This window comes from Aquarana catesbeiana, linkage group LG04, assembly GCF_042186555.1.
Source record: "Aquarana catesbeiana isolate 2022-GZ linkage group LG04, ASM4218655v1, whole genome shotgun sequence".
Taxonomy (NCBI): domain Eukaryota; kingdom Metazoa; phylum Chordata; class Amphibia; order Anura; family Ranidae; genus Aquarana; species Aquarana catesbeiana.
The window spans coordinates 591328513-591342997 of NC_133327.1; the positions used below are offsets into that span (position 1 = coordinate 591328513).

Sequence of the window (14485 nt, forward strand, 5' to 3'; positions counted from 1 at the left end):
TTTGCCTTTGCATGAGGTTGCTAGGAAACATGGTGGCTTCATTCAAAGCAGTTCCCGATGCCCAGTTCCATTCAAGACTTTTGCAAAACAGTATCCTGTCTACTTGGAACAAAACAATTCAAGCTTTAGACTTGCCAATGCAGCTGTCCCCAAGAGTGTCACAAAGCCTCACTTGGTGGTTGCTAACCCAGAATCTGCTGAAAGGAAAATCCTTCAGACAAGTTATCTGGAAAGTGGTATCGACAGATGCCAGCCTTTCAGGCTGGGGAGCAGTACTAGAAAAGACAACTATCCAGGGACAGTGACTAGTAAAAAAATTATTAGACCCCCGCGCTTATGGTGAAAGTGAAAAATAAGGAACTGCAGCCTCTATCAATAAATTCAACCTAAGGTAAATCTAGAAGAAATGTGAAAGAGGGGATAGGTATGGCGCTGCTCTTATTAAGAGGTGACCTACAACCTCTAAATACTTGAGGGGTGTGTTTCAGGGGTGCATTTAGTGCAAAAAGTACACCAGTCATATATGTTGGATTTTTTTTTGCACAGAAATGTCACTTTGAATTGCAGGTTTTGCACAGGATTATGTTTATTTTATTTTCGTTTGAACATAACAATATGTATTGTATATAAGCGGTTAGGAAGTTTACACAGTAGGATTTTTTTTTTTTTGTGGATTTTTGTGAATATACAAATATTTATTTTCTGCACTTTTATTGTCACCTTTTGCACTAAATGCACCCATGACACACACCCCTCAAGTATTTAGAGGTTGTACGTCACCTCTTATTTAATAAGAGCAGCGCCATACCTATCCCCTCTTTTTCACAAGAGCCGAAAGAACCTTGCCCATCAATATCCTAGAGATTCGGGCAGTGCGTCTGGCTCTGAAAGCCTGGACTTCCAGGTTACGGGATTATCCTGTCAGGATCCAATCCGACAATGCCACAGCTGTGGCCTATATCAATCACCAAGGGTGCACCAAGAGTTTCTCAGCGCGCAGAGAGAGAGGTGAACCATATTCTAACTTGGGCAGAAAGGAATGTTCCATGTCGGCAGTCTTCATTCCGGGAGTAGAGAATTGGCAGGCAGACTACTTGAGTCGCCAGCAGTTATTTCCAGGGGAATGGTCTATTCACCCCGACATATTTCGGGCTGTTTGTCAAAGATGGGGGACTCCGGACGTAGATCTTCTAGCGTCCAGGTTCAACATGAAATTAGTCAACTTTGTGGCCATAACAAGGGATCCACTCGCATGCGGAATGGATGCGTTGGTGACCCCGTGGGATCAGTTCTCACTGATCTCTGCATTCCCCCCTATTCAGTTGCTGCCACTACTTCTTTGCAGGATCAAGCTGGAAAGCAAGCCGGTAATTCGGGTAGCACCAGCATGGCCCAGAAGGTCATGGTATGCATAAATCGTAAAGATGGCAGTGGAGGGTCCATGGTCCCTCCCACTATGGCCAGATCTGCTTTCACAGGGATCGATATTCCATCCTACCTTATGGTCTCTAAATTTAATGGCTTGGCTACTGAAACCCATGTTCTGAAGAAACGTGGGCTATCCGGGTCAGTTATCTCTACCCTGATTAATGCAAGGAAGCCAGCTTCCAGAACTATATATTATAAGGTCTGGAGGGCTTATGTTTCCTGGTGTGAATCCAAGGGTTGGCACCCTCGGAGGTATATCATAGGCAGAATTCTTGCCTTTCTACAATTAGGGGTAGAAATGAAATTGGCCTTGAGTAAGTACTGTTAAAGGCCAAGTCTCAGCTTTATCGGTCTTATTTCAAAGACCACTTGCTGCACATTCTTTAGTCTGGGGTTTTATGCAAGGGGTGATGCGGCTTAATCCGCCAGTCAAACCTCCCTTGAACCCTTGGGACTTGAACTTAGTTTTGTCTGTGTTACAAAAATAGCCATTTGAACCAATACAACATATTCCCTTAGTCCTTCTGACAAGGAAGTCGGTATTTTTGGTTGCTATATCCCCAGCAAGGAGGGTTTTGGAATTGGCTGCTCTTTCTTGTAAAGTGCCATATTTGATTATTCATGAGAACAGAGTGGTGTTACGCCCTCGTTCAGACTTTTTATCAAAAGTGGTTTCAGGTTTTCACCTGAACCAAGATATTGTCCTGCCATCGTTTTTTCCAAAACCATGTTCCAGGGAAGAAAAGTCACTACATTGTCTTTATGTGGTGAGAGCAGTGAAAATCTATTTAAAGACAACTGCTCAGATTCGTAAGACTGATGTCTTATTTATTCTGCCAGAGGGTCCTAAAAGGACAGGCGGCGTCAAAATCCACTGTCGCTAAGTAGATTTGGCAAGTTATAATTCAAACTTCTAATTTAAGGGGTAAGATTCCCCCTTTTCAAGTTAAGGTGCACTCTACCAGGGCAGTTAGTGCTTCTTGGGCAGTGCGTCACCAGGCCTCCATGGCTCAGATCTGTAAGGCCGCAACTTTGGTCTTCAGTACATACATTCACCAAATTTTATCAGCCGGAAGTTCGGAGGTATGAGGATATTGCCTTTGGGCGCAGTGTGCTGCAGGCAGCAGTATAGGATCTCAAGTCTGAGAGTACCCTCCAGGTTGTGTCTCCCTCTCTCAAGTAGCATTGCTATGGGACGTCCCATTAAGTTATTACTTAAAGCTCTGTGTCCCATGATGTACTCCAACAGGTAAGCTGTTATAAAAATCCTATTTTTCTGCAACACACAGTGCTGACGGGGAATACATCCTGCCGAGTCATTACCTGCTCCCGGTGGCTGTCCCTGCCGGGAAAAGTCCGTGATTATTGCTAGCCGCTAGCGATTAATTGCAACTGAATCCGGCAGGCTGGTTCAACCCAAGTTGAACGGTCAACTTGGTACATTCAGCCTGCCCACATAGGGTTTGAATCTCAGCTGGTTTCTGTTGAACTGGCTGAGAAGTCTACTTTTTTTCCTGTCATCAGAACTTGTGTTTGGAGGATGTTTGGCTGTTGTTAATATACAAAGCTACATGTCAAACAGTTGATGTTAAACTGGTACAATTTGCATTTGGTATTGTCTAAGTGGTATTTGGTACCTCATGTGAGGTCCCTATAAATGTATTGTATGTGTTTTTATATATTTAGAATGCAGTGAAATTAATACCGTACGTGGGTTTTTATGAAATTTAGGATATGCTGGGACTTTCAAAGTCAGCTGCTCCAGCACAGCAAGGAAGACCAATGCAGCCTCAGGAACAGCCCTTCATGTCCAGCAGGTAAGATTGCACCATTGTACACTTCTTGTCTACTATTTTATTGAGCTTAAAACACAAAAACAGCCTGTTTTAGTGCTTTCTCAGAGGTGTGTGTGTGTGTGTGTGTGTGTGTGTGTGTGTGTGTGTGTTTTTGTTTGTTTTAAAGTGTTATTAAACATAAAAGCAGACATTCATGTTGCAGCTTACTAGTTCTTAGATGTGATGGCTGTATTAGTTTTCTTTTTTAGGCTTTCTCTCTTCTATTTTCCTATGGAGAACCAACCAGTAAGTTAGTAGTAGTTTTTCAGCTTTAATACTGCTTTAAGTCAAAGTAGATCTACAGTGCCAAATGATAGTGCCAAACACTTTCATTTACCAACATCAGCATTCGAACCGCAACATAAATGACAGATCTATTTGACAATCCAATATAGGTTTCCTTGGAAAATCCCCTTTTCATGTTGTGATTTTGTCTGCTGACCATTTCTTTACACACTTTCCTGGATTCCCTGCAAACTTTGCAGCTTCTCCTCTGCTCATTATTTTGATTTACTTTTCATTTCTCTGGACTATACATCAAGTGGTACCTGACTGACTCCTGAAACTCCCTTCTCTCTGCACCTTTGTCGTTCAGAAGTAAGGCTGTCTGAAATATGTGACACCATTCTGCAGATTTAGGGCATTGTGAATGTGTTACACAACTCAAAGTAAATATGTGGGATTCTTCAAAAAAAATAGTTTTTTTTTCCATTTAAACTTGAAGAGTGTTCAGAATAATAGAAAAATCCTAGAAATATTTTAAACAGCTTGTGAAAAGGAATATACGATTTTAAATGTTGATTTATAGTAAAACCCACCTGAAAATCTGTATAGAAAAAGTATATTTTGTGCCTGGTAAGGACCAACCCTCTTTCAGTTTTTGTACAAATTTGGACCCTGGACCTTTTTTAAAGGTGGATCAGTAAGGTATAACTTTAAAACCAATGTCCTATACTGTCCAGCTTATCTCCTTTATTGTATATCAGCAACTCATGGTTATATAAAGCTTCCAGATCCTGCAAAGCCTGTATATGGAGTGTTGTAAAGCTTCATCTTAGTCAGCTGTAAACAGAAATACCAATATGAGTTTAAAGTAGGAAATAGTGTGTTTAAAGTAAAATACTTTGTCCTAAATGACAGCTTCCTTTATAAACGGTGGTCTCCAAACTGCGGGCCAGATGACACCAGTGGGGCACCATTCCTCCCACTAAAACCAATAATGGGACATTGTTTATTCCCACTGAGGCCAGAGCATATTTTACTCCCACTGGCCACAGTCTGTCCCCTCCAAAGCCTGAAGGACAGTTATCAGGCCCTTTTGTTTAGAAAGTTTGGAAACCCCTGATTTAAGTTAATTATCTATCTGAGAAGCCTTTGATGGAAGCTGCCATTTATTGACCGAAAAGTGGTATAGCCGTTCCCAGGCAGTCAAGCACTTGCTTGTAATTGCTCTGGGTAAGGCTCCATTCACACTTGTGCTACTCCAAAGTCGTGCGATTTCCATTGCGATTTTGATGCAACTTTGGATGGGTGCGACTTTGGCTTTGATTGTTGCATGACTGTCACATTGATAACATTAAGATACAACTTTTTATGGGACTTTTGAGTGTTTACATTGCAGTCTATGGCACTCAAGTCGCATGAAAGTCACATCAGAGTAGTCCAGGAACCTTTTTAAAGTTGCTTAGATTTGAACAACTTTCATTGGAATACATGGGCTGCAATTTTTCATGTGACTTTGTGTCCAAAGTCACATTACAAGTCGCAACAAGTGTGAATGGAGCCTTTCATTACCACCTCTGAATTAATATGCAGCCTGGTAGCTGAACGAACGATAGCTGAATGATCAGTCATGTCTACATAGGGTCTTGTAGGGTTATGTAACTATAGCCTTTTAGTGAGTCCTCTGCTGACGCTATGCTTCATGGCCCTTTTTACGCTGATTCGTTTTTCCTGCGTTTTTACTTTACAAGAAAAATGCAGGAAAAATGTTTCACTTTAAATCCTATGGGACTTTTCACACCACTGCACTGTGGGTGAGGTGCGTTTTGAAAAGTCCTGCATGCTGCATCTTTTGTGTGGCTTTAAAAACCGCACCGAAAAGCAGCTTCCCATGGAAATGAATGGAAATTGTGGTTAAAAACGCACCCGCGAATTGCGTTTTTGGGTCACAGGTGCAGGCGGCCTAAAAATGCACCAGAAACCGCATCTGAAACACAGCAAAATCTGCACAAATTTGCTACAGAGCAGTGTGAAAGAGACCTAAAACAGCAACATTTTACATGTTTATAAAATTCAAATGATGCCATTGTGTGCCTGATGGTGTTTGGCCTGTGGATTGCGTCACTAAAGACAATTGTGACACCTGCTTGTGTGGGAGAAAGCTAAAGTGGTTAAACATGGTTTTTTTACCTGTCCAATTGCTTCTCCCCTGATTAAGCTTCAGCTGGTGGGGTCTTATGGTGCGTATAGATTTTAGAGCCAGTCAGTAGCCTGTCACTTGTTATAGAATATATCAAAAGAAAACCCATTTAAAAATCATAACAAATATGTTCTTTTCAATCACTCTTCTAGGTTTTTACAGCCAGTTCACAAAATTGACATGAACCTCACAGATCTGCTTGGAGAATTGCAGCGTGACCCATGGCCCGTACCACAGGGGAAAAGACCACTGAGATCTACTGGTGTAGCTTTGTCTATAGCAGTTGGTTTGTTGGAGGTAACGGTCTTTTTGGGTTGTGGAGTTTAAACTGTCAAAATACCTTTTCGTGATCGTGACCCATAAAGCAGAACTGTAATAAAGGAGCCTTTTTTATTATTTAGCATGTTCTAGTTTAAAGGCATTAGTATGCAGTACACTCTGTTACAGATATGTTTAAAGTCAAGAGTAGAGCATATTTATGTGGCATTTAGACTCCAGTTAACATTTTAATGCAGTGATGAGCTTTGTATTGAAAGTGTTTTTACTTGGATTGTAATTTATTTGTTTTTTATCTTTTTAGGGAACTCTCCCAAACACTGGAGCCAGAATAATGCTGTTTACAGGGGGTCCACCAACCCAAGGACCAGGCATGGTGGTTGGAGACGAGCTGAAAACACCAATTCGTTCCTGGCACGACATAGAGAAGGATAATGCTCGTTTTATGAAAAAGGCTATCAAGGCATGAAAAGATTTGTTTTTTGGAAATAATTGTGGGTGGGGGAAGTCATTATGCAGTTGTACAATAGTTGATTTTGTGCCTTCACAAAAGGGCTTGTAACACAGTATGCATCTTTTTGTTTTGGAAAGAGGCTTCAGATCAAAGGTCAGTGGTCAAGAAGAGACGTGCATTTATTGTTCTATGTCAGTATCTGACTTGGACAACAAAGCATGTGATTCTCCCAAGCAGTGCACTAGATACCAGCATTGCTTGTAATCAGAGAGCCTAATTTAAATACACACTTCAGAAAGAGTCCTAAAATCTTTTCAGAAAATGTCTGCTGCTCCAGAGTGAGGCTAGGTTCACACCTATGCGGGTTTGCGGTTGATGCAGTTTCCCGGTATGTTTTGCAGGTTTTTGTTTACATTTGGTTTTGACGTGTTTTTGATGGATTTCTTTACGTGTTTTGTGTTTTCGGGAGTTATCTGTTCTCATGCAGGAGAAACCAGCAAAAACGCAGCTGAAACGCATCAAAAACGCAAGCACTGTGTTTTCCATAGAAATCTGTGGAACCAATAATGCAATCTGCTGCGAACAGATGTGAACATGACCCATAGGAAATCGTGGTAAATGGATTGTAGTGCTTTTCTGCAAAACTGAAAACGCACTGTAAAATGCATAGGTGTGAACCTAGCCTGAAATATAATATTTTAGAACTTTGGGGTGAATTCATTAAAGGTTACCACATGTGATGTGAAGGTCATGTGACTCATTTCACTAAAATTTCTCATGAGATGATTCATTGAAGTAAAATATCAAATGTTAGGTAAATACCGCATGCACATTTTGTCTAAATAGTGAGATAAATACTGCAAAAAAAGTTAGATAAATCATTAAAGTCCATTCACTAAAAAACACACACATTTTGTTATTTATCACCTGAAGTTTGCTCGCAGTATTTTAGAAATGTATACAAAATACCAGTAGGAGGAACTCTGCACTGGCTAGGACAGGGGTAGGCAACCCCGTCACAGCGGTCTTTGAAAGATCGTTGCGCAAATACAGTATAACATAAAATATTACAACAGCCACCATTTTATTCTCTTGTGTCTCTGCTAAAAAAAAATATATATATATATATATATATATATATATATATATATATATATATATATATATAATGTGTGTGTTTGGGGGTTCTAAGTAATTTTCTAGTGGCCGAGAGTGTTGACCGATGGCTCTGGCACGGGGGCCATCTCCCTGCCAGAACACAAACACAGCCGGGGAAATCGCTGTATTAACATCATAGTACAGCAGCTCCTCCAGAGCTGTCAGTTTTTTTTTCGTTCAGCCCCGCTGGGTTAAAAGGCAAATAAATCTACTATAGTGTACTAGCCTTAAGCCTGAAAAAAAAAGTTGCCAAAAAATAGCACAAAATGTAAGAGCTAAATATCGCATAACGAATATTTAACGCATTCAGTAAATAACGCATGTTTTTTTTTTTTAGTGACTTACCGTATTTTTTGCTCCATAAGACACACCTAGGTTTTAGAGGAGGAAAACAAGAAAAAAAAATATTCTGAACAGCATGGTGTACTAAAATATTTACCATTGCCATACATGCAGTCTGACCATAGAAAAGATGTCCCTATAGCCATTGTTGCCTCTCTTCTGCCCCATCCCCATTGATGGAATCCTGTGCAGGTCTCTTGTTGGAGCTGGCCATGAAGTTTGACAGATCGTGCCTGCTTGTGTGCAATGGCTATTTTTACTGTAATCAAAATTTGCCTTTACTCTTCACAAGTAACACTTTTTTACTTCTTTTTTTTTTTTCCCCCTGCACAGCACTATGAAGGGTTGGCAAACCGGTGCGCAGCTAATGGTCACTGCATTGATATCTATGCCTGTGCCTTGGACCAGACTGGTCTTTTAGAGATGAAATGCTGTTCGAACCTCACAGGGTATGTTATAAGAATAGTATGATAACATGCTGTGCAGCTGTAAGTCATAGTATAATATTTTATGGTTGTTTTTTTTTTCTCTTTGCATTTTTCAGAGGTGAGATTGTCATAGGAGATTCTTTCAATACATCCTTATTTAAACAAACATTCCAAAGAGTGTTTAGCAAAGATTTAAATGGAGAGTTCAAAATGGCCTTTGGCGCCAACCTTGAAGTAAAGGTAATAATTTTATCCTGTAAAAATGTTTCCTACTTTTAACCTATTGCCTATTTCTTAAACTTTGATATTTAAGGTTACTATTATATTATAGATAAATGTTCCCAATGGAAATAGTAGCGCTAAATAACAAATTGACTTAATTTGATAGTCCTGTCCTGATGGAGGAGAAGAGTCTGCCTGGAGGTGAAGTGTGTATGGGGACAGCATATTGCTGCTTATTGAAGAATTTCACCTGCTTTGAACACTGTTTCATTTACTTTGGCTAGCCCCTGGGAGGCTAAATCTCTGCCTATTGGCCGGGCATGAGAATGCAAGGCAATAATTTCCGTTGAGTGCGGCTCCATAAGAGTGGATCACAGTCACGGATGGTGTGGTGGAAGACGTTTTATTGCATGGAAAAATTGCTTCATCCACTTTTTTGACACTGAATACCTTGCATGGACTTTGTTTCATTTATCTTTATCTTTCTTTTTATTTTGTACGGATTGTTGACACTATTAATTTGTACACTTTATATTGAAGGTAAATAGGTCCCGACCATCAGTGGAAGGGATTATTGGATGATTATTACACGGACTCACTAGCATCAGTGGGTGGTTTATCATATTCATTTTATTTTTATATTGGTTCATTTTTACACATTAAGTTAATTTGTTATTTAGCGCCACTATTTCCATTGGGAACATTTATCTTATTTATTATTTATACTAGTTGGCAGCTTTAAAGAATAATTGTTTTGATTTTGCACAAACGCGCAGTGGGGGAGTTTTCTCAGTGCCTTGTTGCACGGCACTTGAACACCTATTTTCTACTATTATATTTTATAAAACACTGTATTTCATAGAAGTAGAGAGGCATTAGGACTGCTCTTTGCAAAATCTATTTGCTTGCTTAACATATTTTTCAATAAAAAAAAGCTAGTGTTTTTATATTTTCTGTTTTAAATAAATAACATGGTACAGGCAAATATTCAATTTTCTAAGTTTTCATTTGCTCCTTATAGACTTCAAGAGAATTGAAAATATCTGGGGCTATCGGCCCTTGTGTTTCCCTAAATGTGAAGAGCCCATGCATTTCAGAAAATGTAAGTTGCAAGAGTTCCCTTTTTTTTTTTTTTTTTTTTTTTTTTCTTCTGGCTGTCTAAAGTTTTCAGTACAGTAAGAGGATGATTCCTTTTTTCATTGTAACATGTTCTATCCACTTCAAATCTATATAAGTTCTGATGTTTTAACCACTTGCCACCCAAGCCAATTCTGGCATTTTTCTCCTACATGTAAAAATCATAATTTTTTTGCTAGAAAATTACTCAGACTCCCAAACATATATTTTTTTTAGCAGAGACCCTAGGGAATAAAATGACAGTTTTTTATGTCTCAGTATTTTTCGCAGCTATTTTTCAAACCCAATTTTTTTTTAAAGAATTCATTTTACTGCAAAATAACACAATATATAACCCAATGTTTTGGTAAAGTATAAAAGATGTTACTCTGAATAAATAGATATCAAATATGTCACTCTTTAAAATATGTGCACACTCATGGAATGGCTCCGAACTACAGTACTTTAACCACTTAAGGACCGGAAGATTTTTCCCTTGGTGTTCTGTATGAACAAAGATCACGTAATTTTAAGATATTTTGTAGCAATAAATCCAAATACTTCAGCGCTAGTAGTGAGACTCCTCCAGTACCATCTTTACAATAGGATATTCCACCACTGTGTCTAAAGTGAAAAACATATTCCAAATGTGTAGCTTTGTCACTCCACTCCATCAGCAATAGATGTTCTGCAGCATGAGTGAGACTCTGAATACGATTTTAAATGGGGCACAATCTGTCCAATAACAATCCCCCCCCAAACACTTGCATGCCATCTGTCAAAGTGCTTGGTGGCAGGGGGAATTCGGTATTCTGAAGTGGATTTCCTCATATGATTGATTTTGTTGTCCATTCCTAATAAGGCTGGCACTGTGGGTGTCTATTTAGAAAATAAATGAGCAGCTGAGTATTGGTATTATTATGCAGGATTTATACAGTATAGTGCCAACAGTTTTTGTGTAGCACTTTACATTAAGGGAGACAATACAGTTAAAATACAATACAAGAGGGATCAGTGTGCCCTGCCTGTTAGAGCTTACAATCTAAGAGTATATGTTTATACCACAGAACTTGCAGAATAATCAAGTTCTGATGTCTCTGGCAAGCCTGACACACCATATATATATATATATATATATATATATATATATATATATATATATATATATATATATATATATATATATATATATATATATATTTTTTTTTTTTTTACATTTCCTTCAACGTTGATCTGTTGTACACCAAACACAATCCATTTACACCAATGCATGCCCTTCTCTTAACCACAAATGATTAATTCCTCAAATGTTTTCATGATGTTTTGTCATGAACTGAGCTGTTTTGAAAGAGGCATTGCTAAGTAATCAATATACATTTATTTATGTGTTCTAGGAATTGGGAGTTGGTGGAACATGCCAGTGGAAAATCTGCAGCCTAGATCCAACAACAACACTTGGAATTTATTTTGAAGTTGTAAATCAGGTATGTGTTTCTATATGATAATTGTGGGAACACTCCAAGGTGTGGCTTAACACTGAAAACATCAGGGTGGGCAAGAACAGAGCCCAGAAATGGGGAATGGAGATGTCACTGAAGTTTCCAAGCAATTAAAAGAAAGCTACTTGGTTAGTCAGCTTACTAGACTGTTGAGCAGAATTACCCTTTTTAACAACTTGCCTCCTTGGCACTTTTACCCCCTTCCTGCCCAGGCCAATTTTCAGTTTTCAGCGCTGTCAGACTTTGAATGACAATCGTGCGGTCATGCAACACTACCCATATGAAATTTTTATATTTTTCTTTTTTTCACACAAATAGAGGTTTCTTTTTGATGGGTTTATTTTTTGCTAATCAAAACCAAACATTTTGAAAACCAAAACATTTTTCATAGCTTGTAAAAATTTTGCAAACAGGTAATTTTTTCTTCTTCACTGTTGTGCGCTGATGAGACTGCACTGATGGGCGGCACTATTGGGACTGCACTGATGATCAGTGCTGATGTCCCTTTAACGCAAGCTGGTTATCGGCTCCCTTCGTCGCTCCTCACACTGTCAGCATGAGGAAAGAAAAAACGATAACTGGCTTGTGTTTACAACCGTGATTGGACACAGCTGATCACGTGGTAAAGGGCCGCTGTGATTGACCCTTTACCCCGATCTGGGATCAGCAGAGTCTGAAGCATGATCACGGGAAGGGCATCCATGTACGCCCTCCCAGCAAAGTAAGCCCGCGCTGTAGCCGTCTTTCGGCTGTAGCGTGGGCGGGAAGGGGTTAATATGGACCTGAACTTGAACTCTTTTTTTTTTTTTTTTTTTTTTTTTTTTTTTTTCTTTTTTCTTTTCTCTCTCGATCTCTCGATCTCTCTCTCGATCTCTCTCTCGATCTCTCTCGATCTCTCCATCTCTCTCGATCTCTCGATCTCTCTCTCTCGATCATATATAAAGTGAAAATGTCAAATTCACAGATTCTCTAATTTTCCAGCTTATCAGTAGTAGTATTTTAAACTCTAAGCCCCTGTTCACACAGGTGTAACTTGTCATGCGATTTCACAGGTCCAAATGGCATGACAAATCGCACCCTATTGTCGGCAATAAAACTGTTCAAATCTTTGCAACACCGACTTTGTGGTGCCCAATTTCAAATGCGACTTGCATAGACATCTGTGCATGAAGTTGCACAGATGTCAGCCAAGTTGCACTGACATGGCTTTGAAATTGTGCGACTTCACTTGAAAAATTGCACAATTTCAAAGTCTGATTTGGTTTGAACGGGTGCTTAAGTGTAAGTAGATAGATTCAGATTCTGATAAGTTTGTTTACAAGAAATGTCAACTCCATCCTCCAAGGCATCAATGATTTATTAAAATATGCACTTCTAGGGCCCAAGGCCAAGACACCTAGGGCCCATTTGCTCTTCTTCTGTATGTTTTCAGTATAGATTGATATCCTTTATTAAGTTAAAGTAGAGCTATAGGCAAAACTTTATATTTAAAAAAAAAAATAAAAATAAAATAAAAGAGCAAGGAAGGGTTATAACCCCTGTCAGATTTTTTGCCATCTGTGTCCCTTCACTTCCTGTCCCAAAGCCAAACAGGAAGTGAGAGGAAATTCCTGCAAATTAAGAGCATTCCTTGGGGACCCTGTGGTCACCAGAACTAGTGTCCCATTGGAAAATTTTTCCCTGCTATTACTTTTTTGGGGACAACCCAAAATTTGGGATTTTCTTTTACTTTCATATTCAATGATAATGGTAAACAGGGCAAATAGAGGATGAATCAACTTAACAATGGCACAAACAGCAGTAACTGACAGGGGTTCTAATCCCTCTCCACTCCAAAAAAGTTTTGCCTATAGTTATACTTTAAGTACAAAATGCAGTCATTTCGCCACATGATGTACTTTAAAGCCCAGTTGAAGTAACAAAAATCAATATTTAATCAGACATTGTACTTGCAACTTTCATTTTTATAATCTTAACTACACTTTTCTGTTACAACAGTTGTGCAGAGTCTAGATATGACTGTACAGTTCAGTAGGCACCAGCGTTGGACTGTTCTACCCAGTGCAGCTAATCAGCTAACAGACCTGGTCACACCAACCCACTCTGTTCCTCTGCACTTCAAGCCTGCATGAGGAAGCTTCTAATGAGGGGTGTGTTTTGCCCCTGTTGTCATACAGCACTGGGGTGGGAGGGCACAGATGGATAAAAACACACGATGTATGATATTAACAGGACTATGGGAGGGGGGGCAAATTTATTTGGAATTGAATCGGTCAGTTTACCTGCCCTGACTTGACTATCTGAGGCAGACTTCAGATTTGTTGACCTGGCATTGAAAGACTTAAAGGGAATTTTGATATGTTTGATCTAGTAAAGTTAGTTCTTTGGGAATGATTTTGAATCAAACTTTTCTTTTTAGCATAATGCACCAATCCCTCAAGGGGGTCGTGGAGCTATCCAGTTTGTCACACAATACCAGCATTCCAGCACACAGAAACGCATTAGAGTCACTACTATCGCCAGGAAGTAAGTGTCTTTTTTTTTTTTTCTTTCTGCTGTGTGCTTTACTAAGTGCACAAAACGCACAGGGTAATTTTACACCTTTTTATGTTTCTATCTTTAGCTGGGCAGATGCTCAAACACAACTCCAGCATATAGAGGCAGCCTTTGATCAAGAAGCTGCTGCAGTTCTAATGGCTCGCTTGGGTGTATACAGAGCAGAAACTGAGGAAGGGCCAGATGTGCTTCGATGGTTGGACAGACAACTCATCAGACTTGTAAGTTCCCTAATGTTTTAAGGATAACTCCACTTTCATGGGGAAAAAAATATAGCAAATAAAAAATATAGCATATTTTATTGCTGCATAAGTAATTTAATGTTATTAAAAACGACCTTTCCATTTCAATCTGCAGCTGTTGTATTTTGCTGAAAAAACGTTTTTTACCCCTGACATCCTGGAGTCTCTGTACACTGTTGGTGTACGGGAACACTCCAAACGATGTCATGTGACGCATGTGTGATTGGCTGACTGATTTTCCCAGAAGTCTGCAGTAAGGTGAAAGTCAAATTTTAGGCACCCCCCCTGTAATAGGATTTTCAGTTTTGGTGGGATACTGCCTAAGCGTTCTACCTACAAGTGACTTGTACCTACAGTTAAGTTCATAATAAAGTTTACCTGTAGGTGCAACATGCAGTGCGGGCACAGGCTGAAGGGGCTCCGTGGGTTCTTTCGCCGAAACCTGTATTCCACTATATGGCGGAGGTGACTCTGTTCAGGGGCTTCATATCCAGATGCTATGCAATG

At 39.4% G+C, this 14485-nt stretch overlaps 1 protein-coding gene across 1 annotated transcript in view; it reads left to right on the forward strand.

The window, feature by feature from the left end:
- The window catches only part of SEC23B (SEC23 homolog B, COPII coat complex component), a 50349-nt gene that overhangs the window by 26640 nt on the left and 9224 nt on the right, over window positions 1–14485 (forward strand). Inside the window, exons 6-14 of the mRNA XM_073628173.1 lie at window positions 3160–3245; window positions 5838–5982; window positions 6266–6424; window positions 8249–8364; window positions 8460–8583; window positions 9587–9667; window positions 11076–11165; window positions 13600–13706; window positions 13804–13957. Of these exons, the coding sequence (XP_073484274.1) occupies window positions 3160–3245; window positions 5838–5982; window positions 6266–6424; window positions 8249–8364; window positions 8460–8583; window positions 9587–9667; window positions 11076–11165; window positions 13600–13706; window positions 13804–13957 (1062 nt within the window). The remainder of the gene's footprint in view (window positions 1–3159; window positions 3246–5837; window positions 5983–6265; window positions 6425–8248; window positions 8365–8459; window positions 8584–9586; window positions 9668–11075; window positions 11166–13599; window positions 13707–13803; window positions 13958–14485) is intronic.